This window comes from Danio aesculapii, chromosome 6, assembly GCF_903798145.1.
Source record: "Danio aesculapii chromosome 6, fDanAes4.1, whole genome shotgun sequence".
Classification (NCBI taxonomy): domain Eukaryota; kingdom Metazoa; phylum Chordata; class Actinopteri; order Cypriniformes; family Danionidae; genus Danio; species Danio aesculapii.
Window position 1 is genome coordinate 640479 of NC_079440.1, and position 13546 is coordinate 654024.

A 13546-nucleotide genomic window follows, 5' to 3' on the forward strand; every position below is an offset into this window, starting at 1 on the left:
AACACTGTGTGTGTCACACTGGGCTTTTCTCCCCACAGACTTCCGTTCATACGCACACGAATGCGTCAGACTGGAAACGCGAGCTCGTGCGTCAAGTTTCTCAAATCGCTGCGGTGAAGCTTGGTGAACTCTGACCTGCGAAATCGCATCACATGACTGTTTGAGACCAATCGAGGATTAAAACACGACCTCTCTGGACAGAAATTTAAAACATGCAGCAATCACTCGCTTTATTAATGTCTAATCATCTTGTTTAATCCCGCCCCTTTTGCAGCGCCGCACGACAGAATTTCGCAAGCTCAAACTCTAGTGTGACCGTAGCTTTAGTCACGTCAACCCATACTTCAGTTTCTCATCACATCGTAACCAATCAAATGATCTCTAGTATCTGACATGCCCCGCCCCCTTCTTCTCATTGGCTGTTCATATGATGCACTTGAGCTCAATCACTCCACTGAGAGAGCTGTGAGAAAACTCCATGTTATTGGCTGTTTTTAAGGGGAGGAGCTACTCTATGCCCCTCCCTCTCCGTCAGCATCCGTCAATCATCCAATAAAACTGCAGATTTCAGAGCGCTGCACAGGAGCTTTAGGAGTGATGAGGGAAATCTCTCCTGCTTACGCTGCTCTTGTGTTTCCTCCAGGTGTTGATCTGCCGAAACTATAAAGGCGACGTCGACATGTCCGAGATCGACCACTTCTTCACCCTGCTGATGCAACAGGAAGAGGAGGGGCTTATTTCACCTGTCATGTCACACGGCAACGTCCACTTCCTGTGGATCAAACACAACAATCTCTACCGTATCCTTTACATGATGAACTGTAGAGTCTGGAGCTGAACGCTGGGTTATCTGAGCTGTGCGCTCCGGCATGCAGAAGCTAACTATAGTAAACGATGATTAGAGCCAGAAATCAATAATTATTTCTGTTTATCATTGATCTGAGTCTGAAGGATCCTTTATTTAGAGAAATGAGCGTATTTTCAGTCTCTTGAGCACCAAAAATTAACCCATAAGCAGCAAAGAGAGTAAGAAACGGACGTCTCTGGAAAGGGTCTTTGCCCAGTGAAGGACCCGCGAGCTGCGGAGGAACAGATCCGCCACACATTCATCAACAGATCAGGTGAATCCAGCACGTCTGTGTGAAGATCAGCTGCTGGAGATCACAAATGACGGCAGGTTTTTAGGGGCCGTTCACATATCGTGTTCTTTCTAGAGTTCACACAGGTTCGTTGTTTCCAGCAGAGGTGTGCAGCTTATGAGTATAAGTGGCGTGACGTGCTCGCACCTTTCAGACCAGACGCACACAGTTGACCAATCAGCTTCAGCTTGTATGGAATATTCACATTTCTGCAAGACTAATTATCTCTGACACACAGAACACCCAAACCCTGCCGCGCTTTAGAGTTTTCCATAAATAAACTTGATGGTCGACTAGCAACATCAACGAAAAGTGTTTGAAGGACTTCATGACCTCCAAACCCACTGGAAGATGTTTAAATCACATTTCATTTATGTTATAGCAGTTATTCTGAACGGGTTTCAGTATTGGGAGCAGAGAGAGGGGAAGGGTCAGCAAGGGACCTCAAGTCGGGAACGAGTTCAGGTCTCCGTGAGCACCACAGTGCAATATGTCGACGCACTAACCATGAGGCTGTAGGCGCAGACGACGTCACGTCTTCGGTGTTATATAGGCTGTTTTCACATGACATCAATGATGATGTGCGAGACTCTGAGGGATTCTTCTACATAGGAATCGCTATCAGAACATCAGACTGTTTCTGTTTTATGTTGTTTATAATTAAAATTAAATTGGCAAAATAAGAAATGCTGAACAGCTTTTATTTCCAAAAGCTTTTGCTTATAAAGGGGGGGAAAGGTGGCGTGTAATAAACGTTTATTCAATACATCCATGTGTACAAACTTATTTTGAACTTGATAATTCGTTTGTCAGCACCAATAAAGGTTATTTACAGGCCTAGCTGTGTGTATAAATATGTTAATGTGTTATATAAAAATCAGACACAAACACCAACACACAGAAGAACGTGAATAACGCACCCTGCCATGCAATCGCTGCAGTGAAATCTCCGTCTTTACTGGTGTTTCGGCATAATAAACAACCGTAACGTGAACGTCTATTTGCGCAGCAGTGTTTGGTGATGGTAACCGTTCATCGAACAAACAAAAAGGAAATGCAAACCTTGCATATGTGCTTATTTTCTGTTCAAATCTCCTTTGAAAAATGGTATAAATCACAGAAATACAGGCTTTCCTCTGTTTTCCATTCAGTATTTCACTTCCTGCCCTCCATCTGAATTTCACACGTCACCAGAACCACAAGAAAACAGCCGCAACAACAGCGTGCACTTCTGAAAAGCCTGAATGTGTAAACACTGGAGCATGATGGAGGGAGATTACATATGAAATAAATGTGGTTGATCTGTCGAGATTATTGACGGGTCTCGTCAATGTGGTTTGTCCGAAAGCTCACACACACACACACACACACACACACACACACACACACACACACACACACACACACACACACACACACACACACACACACACACACACTCATAAGCATGTACCAATGGTGACGCTGCATCTGTTATTCTTAACCCGTCTGGGAGATCAGTGGTCGCCACAACCAACAAGAACTCCAACGCCTCTTTGGTTTACGCCTTCCTGTACAAGCTGGTGGAGGTGAGAGACGCGTTCATCACTCGTCAACACTGCGGTCATTCACCCAGCCTGAACCTGTGTGTGTGTGTTCAGGTGTTCACGGAGTACTTCAAGGAGCTGGAGGAGGAGAGCATCCAGGATAATTTCGTGGTGGTGTACGAGCTGCTGGACGAGCTGATGGACTTCGGGTTCCCGCAGACGACGGACAGCAAGATCCTGCAGGAGTAAGAACCGCCGCCGCTGCTGCCGGGCTCTCAGGTGCTCAGGTATGCTCAGGTGTGTGTTCTGCTTCCTCACAGGTACATCACGCAGCAGGGCCAGAAGCTGGAGGTGGCCAAGACCAAAGTGCCCACCACCGTCACCAACGCCGTGTCCTGGAGGTCAGAGGGAATCCGCTACAAGAAGAACGAGGTGTTCATCGACGTCATCGAGTCCATCAATGTGCTGGTCAGTCGGGTCTGTGTGTGTGTGTGCGTGTGTGTGTGTGCGTGTGTGCGTGCATGCGTGTGTCTGTGTGCGTGTGTGTGTGCGTGTATGTGTGTGTGTGCGCGCGTGTATGTGTGTGTGTGCGTGTGCGTGCGTGCGTGCGTGCGTGTGTGCGTGCGTGTGTGTGTGCGTGTGTGTGCGCGCGTGTATGTGTGTGTGCGTGTGTGTTTGGCTTGTCAGAAATATAATTATCGGTACCAATCTTACTGAAATCATAAAATCGTCCAGATGGCACCAACATTTGAGCGTGTTCTGAAACACCGCTGATTGGCCGCCGAGCTCAACAGATATGGCTGTGATTGGCCGTGGAGGTCATCGGTTGTGTGTTATAAGCAGTATGTGTTGTGTGTGTGTGTGTGTGTGTGCAGGTGAATGCTAATGGCAGTGTTATGAGCAGTGATATCGTGGGCTGCATCAGACTGAAGACGATGCTGTCGGGGATGCCGGAGCTCCGGCTGGGCCTCAATGATCGTGTGCTGTTCGCCCTGACCGGCCGTAAGTGTATGTGTGTGTGTGCGCGCTGGAGAAGGGAATTGTGCAGTGTGTGAGCTCTGTGTGTGTGCGCAGGAGACAAAGGGAAGACGGTTGTGATGGAGGATGTGAAGTTCCATCAGTGTGTTCGTCTGTCGCGGTTTGAGAGCGACCGCACCATCTCCTTCATCCCCCCTGATGGAGAGTCTGAGCTCATGTCCTACCGCATCAACACACACGTGAGACACACACACACACACACACACACACACACTCTCTCTCTACATAACTACAGTACCCATGGAGTCTGTGCGTCGCATCTGTTTCTGATTGCGTCTGACTGTAAAACCCGAGCAGGAATATCTCAGCGGCGGACAGAAACACACTGAAGGTTTCAGAATTATTGATTATTTTCTGCATAACTCATCAGAGCGTTAAGTGAAGCTCCATAAAGAAATGCTGTCAATATATCAGAACTCTTTCATTAGTAATCTGCATTGCTGAGAACTTAATTCAGTCATCTTTAAAGGTGATCTTCTCTGTTTTGAAGCCTCAGAGAGTACCGATATTTGAGTGCTTGTATCTCTGTCAGATATTGTGCTGAAAGCTCAGTCGTTCAGATGTCTGAAACTCGACCCAGAACACACCCTGATGGTTCTGTGCTCTCGGGTCAGTTGGTTTATACTGTGCCCCGGTTAATCTGGGGTCGCCACAGCGGAATGAACCACCAACTTATCCAGCATATGTTTTACACAGCGGATGCCCTTTCAGCCGCAAACATCCATACACACTCAATCACACACACACACTAGGGCCAATATAGCTTACCCAATTCACCTGTGTTTGGACTGTGGGGGAAACCGGAGCACCCGGAGGAAATCCACGCGAACATGGGGAGAACATGCAAACTCCACACAGAAACAGCATTTAAAGGGCCAATTGGGATGATTTTATACCCCATTTCCAAAGTAAAACATACTCTAATAGGGTAGTGCAGTGTGTGTGTGAGAGGGGGCATCCGTAACCGTACTGAAGTGTTCTTAGAAGAGCGACTATTGACATTGATGACATATATGACATTGATTAAAAACTATGGACAAAGGCCCATTGTGACATCTTAATTAACCCTCTGCTTTACTTAAATGTATAAGTTATCTGCAATGTTATTCCATCTGGAAAGACATTTCATTTACACCACTACAGCTGCAGCTCTAAGTTGTGCTGGTATTAAATGTTTTTTTGTTGAAGAAGTTGTTCAAGATTGTTGAAAGGTAGTAAAAGGTATTAAATTCAACCTAAGAGGTTCTGAAATTACCCTGCTGCATACAGCACATCTGCTCACAGTAGCTGATCATGCTCTATTCTGGCCACATAGCCTGTGTCTCAATTGTTTTTATGTAAATAAACAAATATAAATATATCTCTTCATCAGGCCTTGCATCATTCCTGAGCGCTTCATCTTCACAGCACACCTGCGATCATCTTCTGTGTGTGACGCATAATAGGAGTGTGTATGTTGAGCTTATTTGTGTGTGTTCTGCAGGTAAAGCCTCTCATATGGATCGAGTCGGTCATCGAGAAGTTTTCTCACAGTCGTGTGGAGATCATGGTCAAGGTTTGCTCCACACCGGACACCTTTCCAGTTCAGACCTGCAGATGTTGAGTGGCTAGTGAAGTGCTGTCTGTGATATATTCCCTCTCTCTCCCTCTCCCTCTCTCTCTCTCTCTCTCTCTCTCTCTCTCTCTCTCTCCTCTCTCTCTCTCTCTCTCTCTCTCTCTCTCTCTCTCTCTCTCTCTCTCTCTCTCTCTCTCTCTCTCTCTCTCTCTCTCTCTGCCAGGCGAAAGGACAGTTTAAGAAGCAGTCTGTGGCCAATAATGTGGAGATTCGGGTGCCGGTGCCGAGCGACGCCGACTCTCCCAAGTTCAAGACCAGCACCGGCCATGCCAAATACGTCCCCGAGAAGAACCTGGTGGTGTGGAGCATTAAATCCTTCCCAGTAAGCAGACATTACCGATGTCCAGCGTTTATTTACTGTTCCTGAAGATGCTCCTTGAACCTGCGAGTCTCTTCATAGGGTGGAAAGGAGTTCCTGATGCGTGCTCACTTCGGCCTGCCGAGTGTGGAAAACGACGAGCTGGAGGGAAAACCTCCGATCACGGTCAAGTTCGAGATCCCGTACTTCACGGTGTCCGGCATACAGGTGCGCTCATGACTTTGCATATGCATTTACATGTGTGTGTGTGTGTGTGTGTGTGTGTGTGTGTGTGTTATTTCTCTGTGTGGTCTGGTCATAATATTACACACATTCTGCTTAAAGTCACCTTTATAAGCAGTTCTGCATTGATTAAACACACACTGAGCTGTGTGTGATCAGTTACGCTTGGCCAATAAAGCACTGTATTTCTGCTAATAGGTGCGATACATGAAGATCATCGAGAAAAGCGGCTATCAGGCGCTGCCGTGGGTCCGGTACATCACGCAGAGCGGCGGTGAGCAGTCAGCTTCACATGTTTGTGTGGCGATATTTGTAATAGCTTATTTAAACAGGGTTTGTGCGCTAGGGGAACTCTGACATGGCATTATTCAGGCCTGGAAATGATCTGAAAATTGGAAAAACCCACAAAGCTTTGGAAAAGTCATGGACATGTGTTTATAAATATCTGAATGCTTGAATATAAACCATTTTGAGGGATGTAAACAATACCAATGGTCCTAATGTATTTCCTGTACTACATTCTTATTTTCCAAAGCTCCCAGGAATCCAAAAAGGTCCCCATATTGATAAATAATGTTACGAAAGCCGTCTTTACATTAAGATATGATTAAATTACCTCTTGTTACGGTTATGAAATAGTTTAGAAACGAGCAGGAAATGTTGATGGGCCAATGATGGGACCACATTGAAATGATCCATAGGTTATTCTTTTCTGTCCTTGGCCAACCTCACATTAGTAGCACTGTGTTAGCATTATCTGAATATCTTTAACATAGATATAAAGTAAAATTAAATAGATAGTCGTGTGTTTTATAATGTATGCTGTAGTAAATTTGAACATGCATTGTTTTTCTTATTATTTACTACATATACGCAGATATTACAGAGCAGAGGTCATGCAAACTGACTAGAGTCTTGGGTAGTCGTGATTTTTATTAGTAAAGTGTGTATAAACCCTGTTTAAATGATTAATAAATGAGCTTATCAATCAACACAACACATTCAATCACACTCAATCCTTTATTCTTAGATATTATGAATATTTATTATATCTGTGTGTGTGTTTACAGATTACCAGCTGAGGACAAACAGCTAAAGAGCACAGCGGACACACACACACACACACACACACACACACACACAGCCCTGCTGAGGACAGAAGAGCGGTGTGCTATTGTGGAAGAAACTGTTTTTAAGGCGTTTGTGTGTAATTAATCTATTTTATCCGGTCAGAGAATTTCAGCAGGAATAATATTACTGTATGGATGAGTTGATGACGCTGAATGTAAACAGACGAGCATTTCAGGTACTTCCTGCACCGAATTATGAACATCTGTCATTTCTGTTTCTCCTAATGTTGAAATAAATGGAGTGTTTGTCCTGAAGAGTATGTGCGTGTGTGTGTGTCTGCGTGTGTGTGTGAGTGAGTGTGTGAGAGAGCCGGTTCTGTCTGACTGGCGCTCTTTTCTCTCTGTCAGTGAATGAACGAACAGTTTACAAATAAACCCTCTCAAATCGCCCGCCTTCTGCGCTCCGGCTCCTCATTGGCCGCTGGCACAGTTACCACGGTGATACTGTAGCAACGCCTATCAGCACTCCTCCCTCTTGTCCAATTATGGCAGACGCGTCGGCGTGTGTGAGCTCTGATTGGCTGACGGCTGCTCGTTGTTGCAGATCAAGCGCTCAGACTGAAGGCGCGAGCGGCGCGTGTGTTCCCGGTTGTTTTGACGTGTTTGTTTTAGCGGATCCGCGACTAACGGCTCACTGACGGTAAGCGCGTTACTGACGCCGGTGTTTGTGTCCTCTGTCCGCTCGTTTCCTGACGGATCCCGCTGTTTCCGCAGGTGTCGGATGATGGTGCTGGACGGGCTCGGCTGCGGAAAGAGTCTCAGCGCGGCGGCCGCTCAGGGGGACGCGCGGGGGGTGCGGCGGATCCTGCAGGGCCACCGGGTAGAACCGGACGCGCTCAATGAGTTCGGGAAAACCGCGCTGCAGGTGAAACACACGCACACACACACACACACGCACGAGCTCCTGATTCCCGTTAACCTTTAGTTCTCCGGTTTTTCTTTCACCTCAATGCCTGCGCGATTGAGTGTGTGTGTGTGTGTGTGTGTGTGTGTGTGTGTGTGTGTGTGTGTGTGTGTGTGTGTCGCCACCGGTGATGTGTGTTATATGATGTTAATATTTATGTAAGCGTGTTTGTGTGTTTTACGGTGATGTATGTATGTGTTTTTAGATGTTAATGTGTGTGTGCAGGTGATGATGATGATGCTTGTGTGTATTTACAGGATGATGTTAACGTGTGTGTGTGTGCGTGTGTGCGTGCGCGCTGCAAGTGATGATGTTAATGTGTGTATGTGTGTGTGTGTGTGTGTGTGTGCTGTGATGATGTTAATATGTGTGTGTGTGTGTGTGTGTGTGTGTGTGTGTGCGGGTGATATTAATGTGTGTGTGTGTGTGTGTGCTGTGATGATGTTAATATGTGTGTGTGTGTGTGTGTGTGTGCGGGTGATAATGAAGTTAATGTGTGTGTGTGCAGGTGATGATGATGTTAATATGTGTGTGTGTGTGTGTGTGTGTGTGCGTGCGTGTGTGCGCGCAGGTGATGATGATGCTAATGGGTGTGTGTGTATGTGTGTGTGTGCAGGTGATATTAATGTGTGTGTGTGTGTATGTATATATGTGTGTGTGTGCGTGCAGGTGATGATGATGTTAATATATGTGTGTGTGTGTGTGTGTGTGTGTGTGCAGGTGATGATGATGGGCTCCAGTGCAGTGGCTTCAGTGCTGCTGGATTTCGGTGCAGACCCGAATGTTCAGGACCGCAGCGGTGTGACTCCGGCTCATGACGCCGCTCGCACCGGTTTCCTGGAGACGCTGCGGGTGCTGGTGGACGGCGGCGCCTCCGTTAATGTGCCGGACCACAGCGGGGCACTGCCCATACACATCGCCGCCCGCGAGGGACACTGGGACGTGGTGGAGTATCTGGCGCCCCTGACGGAGCTGCGGTGGCCGGACGGGCAGAGGCTGGAGGTGCTGATGGAGAACCTGCGGGCCACTGGATCCGGATGATGTGTGTGTGTGTGTTCAGTTCCAGATGACCCGCTGTCTGCATCAGCTGTGTGTGTGTATGTGTGTGTTTGACAGCTTGCTGAGCTCATATTAGCTGGAGTTTGTTTTGCACAGTCCATCCCTGCTGGCACACACACACACACACACACACACACACACACACCTGTAAATAATCCTCCTTCCTGTTTCCTGTGCAGATCTCTCCTCTGTTTACCTGTACACTGCTGTGACGGGACTCCGGCCTGATGAACTCTCGCTCTGTGTCTGTGTTTGGTTGGAGTGTGTTGCAGTTTAATGTTTGTAAATATCTTTATGAATTATTTGACTTATTTATTGCAGATTTGTATATTCAGGTTTATGTTTACGATGATATTTGAAGTGTTATTTATTAAGCTGTTATACTGAATAATAAACTGAACAATCAGTTTGTCTGAATCTCCTGAGCTTTCTGGTGTTTCTCCAACAGACCGGCCTTCACATAGACACCAACCAATAACACACAAACACACAGGTGAAGCGGAGGTAAAGGTGTTGGGGGACGTCACACTCGTCTTATTTCAGGACAAACATCGTCATCTGTGCTGCAGATCTACACTGCAAGAGCTCGGCATGACAGGAGAAAACCAACGTGCCGTCTCATATACATATATATATATATATTCACTGCCTGATAAAAGTCTTGTGCTGGATCCTCCAGATGTAAGAGCAACACATAATAACTCGACTAGTTGATGGTGTGTGAAAGTGTCAGAAGGTGGATTTCTCTGCTGAATCATCTGTTGATCTGCATCCCAATCATCACCAATACTGCTGAAGACCTACTGGAACCCACATGGAGCCAAGATTCTCACAGAAATCAGTCAAGTTTGGTGAAGGAGACATCATGGTTTGGGGTTCCACATTTGTGCTGCCCATTACATTACAAACCACAGGAGAGGGCAAATTCTCCAGCAGGATAGCGCTCCTTCTCATACTTCAGCCTCCACATCAAAGCTCCCGAAAGCAAAGAAGATCAAGCTGCTCCAGGATTGGCCAGCCCAGTCACCAGATATGAACATTATTGAGCACGTCTGGGGTAAGATGAAGGAGGAGGCGTTGAAGATGAACACAAAGACTCTTGATGAACTCTGGGAGTCCTGCAAGAAGGCTTTCTTCACCATTCCAGATGACTTTATTAATCAGTGATTTGAGTCATGTCAGAGATGTATGGATGCAGTCCTCCAAGCTCATGATGGAGTCAGACACAATATTCATTCTGTTTCCACTGCAGCATGAGCACATATTCTATACTGGACATTATTGAAGGTTCAGTGAGCAGACTTTAGTCTAAGCAGAGTCAGACCGCACTGTCCTAATCAAATCATTCAACATCAAGACATGATCAGATTTTACTGTGCTCAAATAAGAGTAATCTAGAGGCCTTTACCTTTCATATAAGACACTTCTGACACCAAATCATCAACTAGAAGACGAGTTATTATTTGTGTTCCTAAAGCTCAGACAAGACTTTGGTCAGTGTATATACTATTTTAACTCGATTATTGTAGATTTATGTTTATACATGTGCAGTCTGATGTCTAAGAAAGTAAAAGGGTCACAATCAACTTTGCTTCTTCAACAATTGTACATAATTGTTCCTGAAATGTGCCCTGTGGCCTGACAGAGAGAATATACAAACGACATGAGAGGGCTTTATCTTCAGTGCTGGATGCTGATCTTCATGTAGTGCCGTTTATTTCATATGAAAAGTATGAATAATGTGTCTCTATGATGGGTCAGACCAACGACAACAAAAGCAAATATGTGGAGCTTCCAAAAGCCGAAACGTGAATAATCATAAAGAGAAATGACTGAGCGTGTGCGGCTGACGAGCTTCACAGGGGACTCTTGAATAGGGGCCTTCAGCTGATTAAAGAGGAATTGCCTGTTTATAATGAGCATATATAGTGTCACACCAAGAGGACATGGCTTTCACAGAGTGTGTCAGGTTCATGCTTTTAGAAATAAACTAATTAGCATAAATTACTGCCATTTATTAAAATAGCCACTTGTAAAGTTAAGCCTGAGGTATTTTATGATTGTTTTAATTTACAGAAGCTGTAATTGATGGAACTACAGACGAGCCTCCCCAATAGACAACATGAGATCTGTCTCAAATATTCAATAGTGTAAGGTTTACAGCGAGCTTCACTGAAGACAAAGACATGTTTACCCAGTCGCTGCTTTTTAATTGATGACATTATGAATTATATTGCTTATCATGTGTGAGCACAGGCAGAATACATCAACAACTCAAATATACTGATGTTAATCAGGCAGAATAGGTGCTGTAGGGTAAATTATTATTATAAACTCTATTGAAATTGTGCAGTTTAAAGTGTGTAAACCACTCAAATGTGCTCACTTGGCAGATTTGCTGCGATTCATTCTAAATTAAATAAATTAATAATAGTCTAATATATGTAAATCTCAAATAACCAATCACACCTGCAGTCCTGCAACAGCCAAACCACAGGTGAATATCCATATCCAACATCACTCAATATTTACTCAGTCTGATCATTCATAGCTGATTGTCTAATTACAGACAGACCATCGTCTCTGCGGCCTGAAGCAGAGATTCTGAAGGTGAAGAGCAGAGACGCGCTCAGTTTCATCTGCACTAAAGAAGAGTCTGATCAAGAACCAGAACCAGCCTCGCCACAACTGTAAGTCAGACCCTTCCTGCTGTTTACATGAAGTTTTGTCATGAATGAGGCTCTTAAAACACTCAAACGCATCCTTAAAGTCCTTTAGCCGGTCAGAGGAGTGTGTAGATGCTGATTTCCCTGAAGGCCCCAAGCCGCGTCGTTATTCTTCTCTCCTCATTAGTGCAGAACATGTAGGATTCACCAAGAGTAGATTAATCATGTCTGTTACTGTCATCATTCAGCCAGTTCTGTTTTAATAATAATAATAATAATATGATGAAAATTGATCAGCTGTTTTAGAGACGCCATGTGGAGTCCGGTGTGAGGTTAAATCAGGAGCTACAGCACAGAAATGGTGGAAATCATAGTTAAACAGCAGTCAGTAACAGAATCCACCCTTCACCAACACATGCACATTAATCTGCTCAGTGTAAATTAGAGAATTAATGTCTGTAATCCTGGAAAATGAGTGTGAAGTGTCTGTGTGTAGCTGTGTTAACCCTACACGCCACCCTCTGCGAATACAAAGCTCTCTGACTGATCTGTGGTCAGTGAATGTCATGTGTGTGTCGGAGCTGAAGGTCACCTGAACAGCACCATTACAGAGAGAGTGTGTGTGTGTGTGTGAGAGTGTGAGAGAGAGAGAGAGAGAGAGACTGCACAAGGCAAACATTGTGCTTCACGGAGCTCCAGCCTGTTTTTCTGGGGCTTTTACAACTGTGAGAGGATGCAGACACAATGCTGGCCTTGTTTTCTCACTGCATTCAGGCCAGAACCTCGGGATGGCCCTGAGAGTTTCAGCCGGTTATCTGTGTTGATCTCTGTGTGTGTGTGTGTGTGTGTGTGTGTGTGTGTGTGTGTGTGTGTGTGTGTGTGTGTGTGTGTGTGTGTGTGTGTGTGTGTGTTCGTGTTTGTAACGCATCGATTCCTGCGCAGAGATTTTGATGAAAACTCACGAGTGTTTTATAAGAAGGAAAGTCCAAAGTCTGCATGCCAGTAAATCATCCTCAACACACACACACACACACACACACACACACACACACACACACACACACACACACACACACACACACACACACTCTGCTCTGTTGATGGCACACTGGATTGTTCAGTTTTATCTGGACTTCTCCTCTTTCAGGGTCTGATTGTGTTGAGATTCTCTGGTGAGTTGACAGATAGAGTTGACCAGATCATCATCAGACACACATCCACATTCACAACACAAAGTTCTTGAAGACACTGGACTCTGCTGATCTTTATTGTTAATGCTGATAGTCCAGTGTACAGAAACATCCACATTAGACTGATTTGATCATTTATAGAGTCGATCATCTGTAAACACACAGCAGACGGGCGCATCCGTGAAGGATCAGAGCTCCTCATGCTGACCTCAGCTGATGAGGAAACTCTACGACTGACTGCAGGAGTGTGTGTTGAAGAGGAAAAGCTCCACAATACAGTAAACAATACGACTGAATACTATAACGTAATACAGTAACCAACACTACCAGACGGCCTGCTTTAGCTCTCTGGGAACAGGGGAGAGTGTGTGTTTCTGTCTCTTCATACAGGTGACTGATCTGCCAGCAGAGGGCGCTTCAGCAGTCAAGCTGGTTTCTGCTGGGAGATATTAATATTATATATATATATATATATATACACACACAGCTGAAGTCAGAATTATTAGCCCCTGTTTATTTTTTCCCCCAATTTCTGATTTCTCCAACACATTTCTGCACATAATAGTGTTAATAACTCATCTCTAATAACTGATTTATTTTCTCTTTGTCATGATGACAGTAAATAATATTAGACTAGATATTCTTCAAGACAATTCTATACAGCTTAAAGTGACATTTAAAGGCTTAACTAGGGTAATTAGGTTAACTAGGCAGGTTAGGGTAATTAGGCAAGTCATT

The 13546-nt window shown here is 45.1% G+C and overlaps 2 protein-coding genes across 2 annotated transcripts in view; both read left to right on the forward strand.

Moving 5' to 3' along the window:
• Positions 1–7244, forward strand: part of ap1m2 (adaptor related protein complex 1 subunit mu 2) — an 8140-nt gene extending 896 nt beyond the window's left edge. The window contains exons 2-12 of the mRNA XM_056459269.1: positions 644–800; positions 2640–2707; positions 2780–2910; positions 2986–3133; positions 3541–3667; positions 3740–3882; positions 5187–5258; positions 5482–5640; positions 5719–5844; positions 6058–6133; positions 6930–7244. Of these exons, the coding sequence (XP_056315244.1) occupies positions 644–800; positions 2640–2707; positions 2780–2910; positions 2986–3133; positions 3541–3667; positions 3740–3882; positions 5187–5258; positions 5482–5640; positions 5719–5844; positions 6058–6133; positions 6930–6955 (1233 nt within the window). The 3' untranslated portion in view covers positions 6956–7244. The remainder of the gene's footprint in view (positions 1–643; positions 801–2639; positions 2708–2779; positions 2911–2985; positions 3134–3540; positions 3668–3739; positions 3883–5186; positions 5259–5481; positions 5641–5718; positions 5845–6057; positions 6134–6929) is intronic.
• Positions 7245–7337: 93 nt separating this feature from the next.
• Positions 7338–9343, forward strand: cdkn2d (cyclin-dependent kinase inhibitor 2D (p19, inhibits CDK4)). The gene is made up of 3 exons (XM_056459283.1): positions 7338–7629; positions 7704–7854; positions 8614–9343. The coding sequence occupies exons 2-3, from the start codon at positions 7711–7713 to the stop codon at positions 8932–8934; spliced, it is 465 nt and encodes a 154-aa protein (XP_056315258.1). The 5' UTR covers positions 7338–7629; positions 7704–7710; the 3' UTR covers positions 8935–9343.
• The last annotated feature ends 4203 nt before the right edge of the window (positions 9344–13546 follow it).

What these genes read in the sequence shown, in the direction of transcription:
- cdkn2d (XM_056459283.1), top strand. Translation starts at nt 7,711, where the DNA reads ATGATGGTGCTGGACGGGCTCGGCTGCGGAAAGAGTCTCAGCGCGGCG. An exon ending in TCGGGAAAACCGCGCTGCAG is followed by an intron (nt 7,855 to 8,613) that starts GTGAAACACACG and finishes GTGTGTGTGCAG; the next exon opens with GTGATGATGATGGGCTCCAG.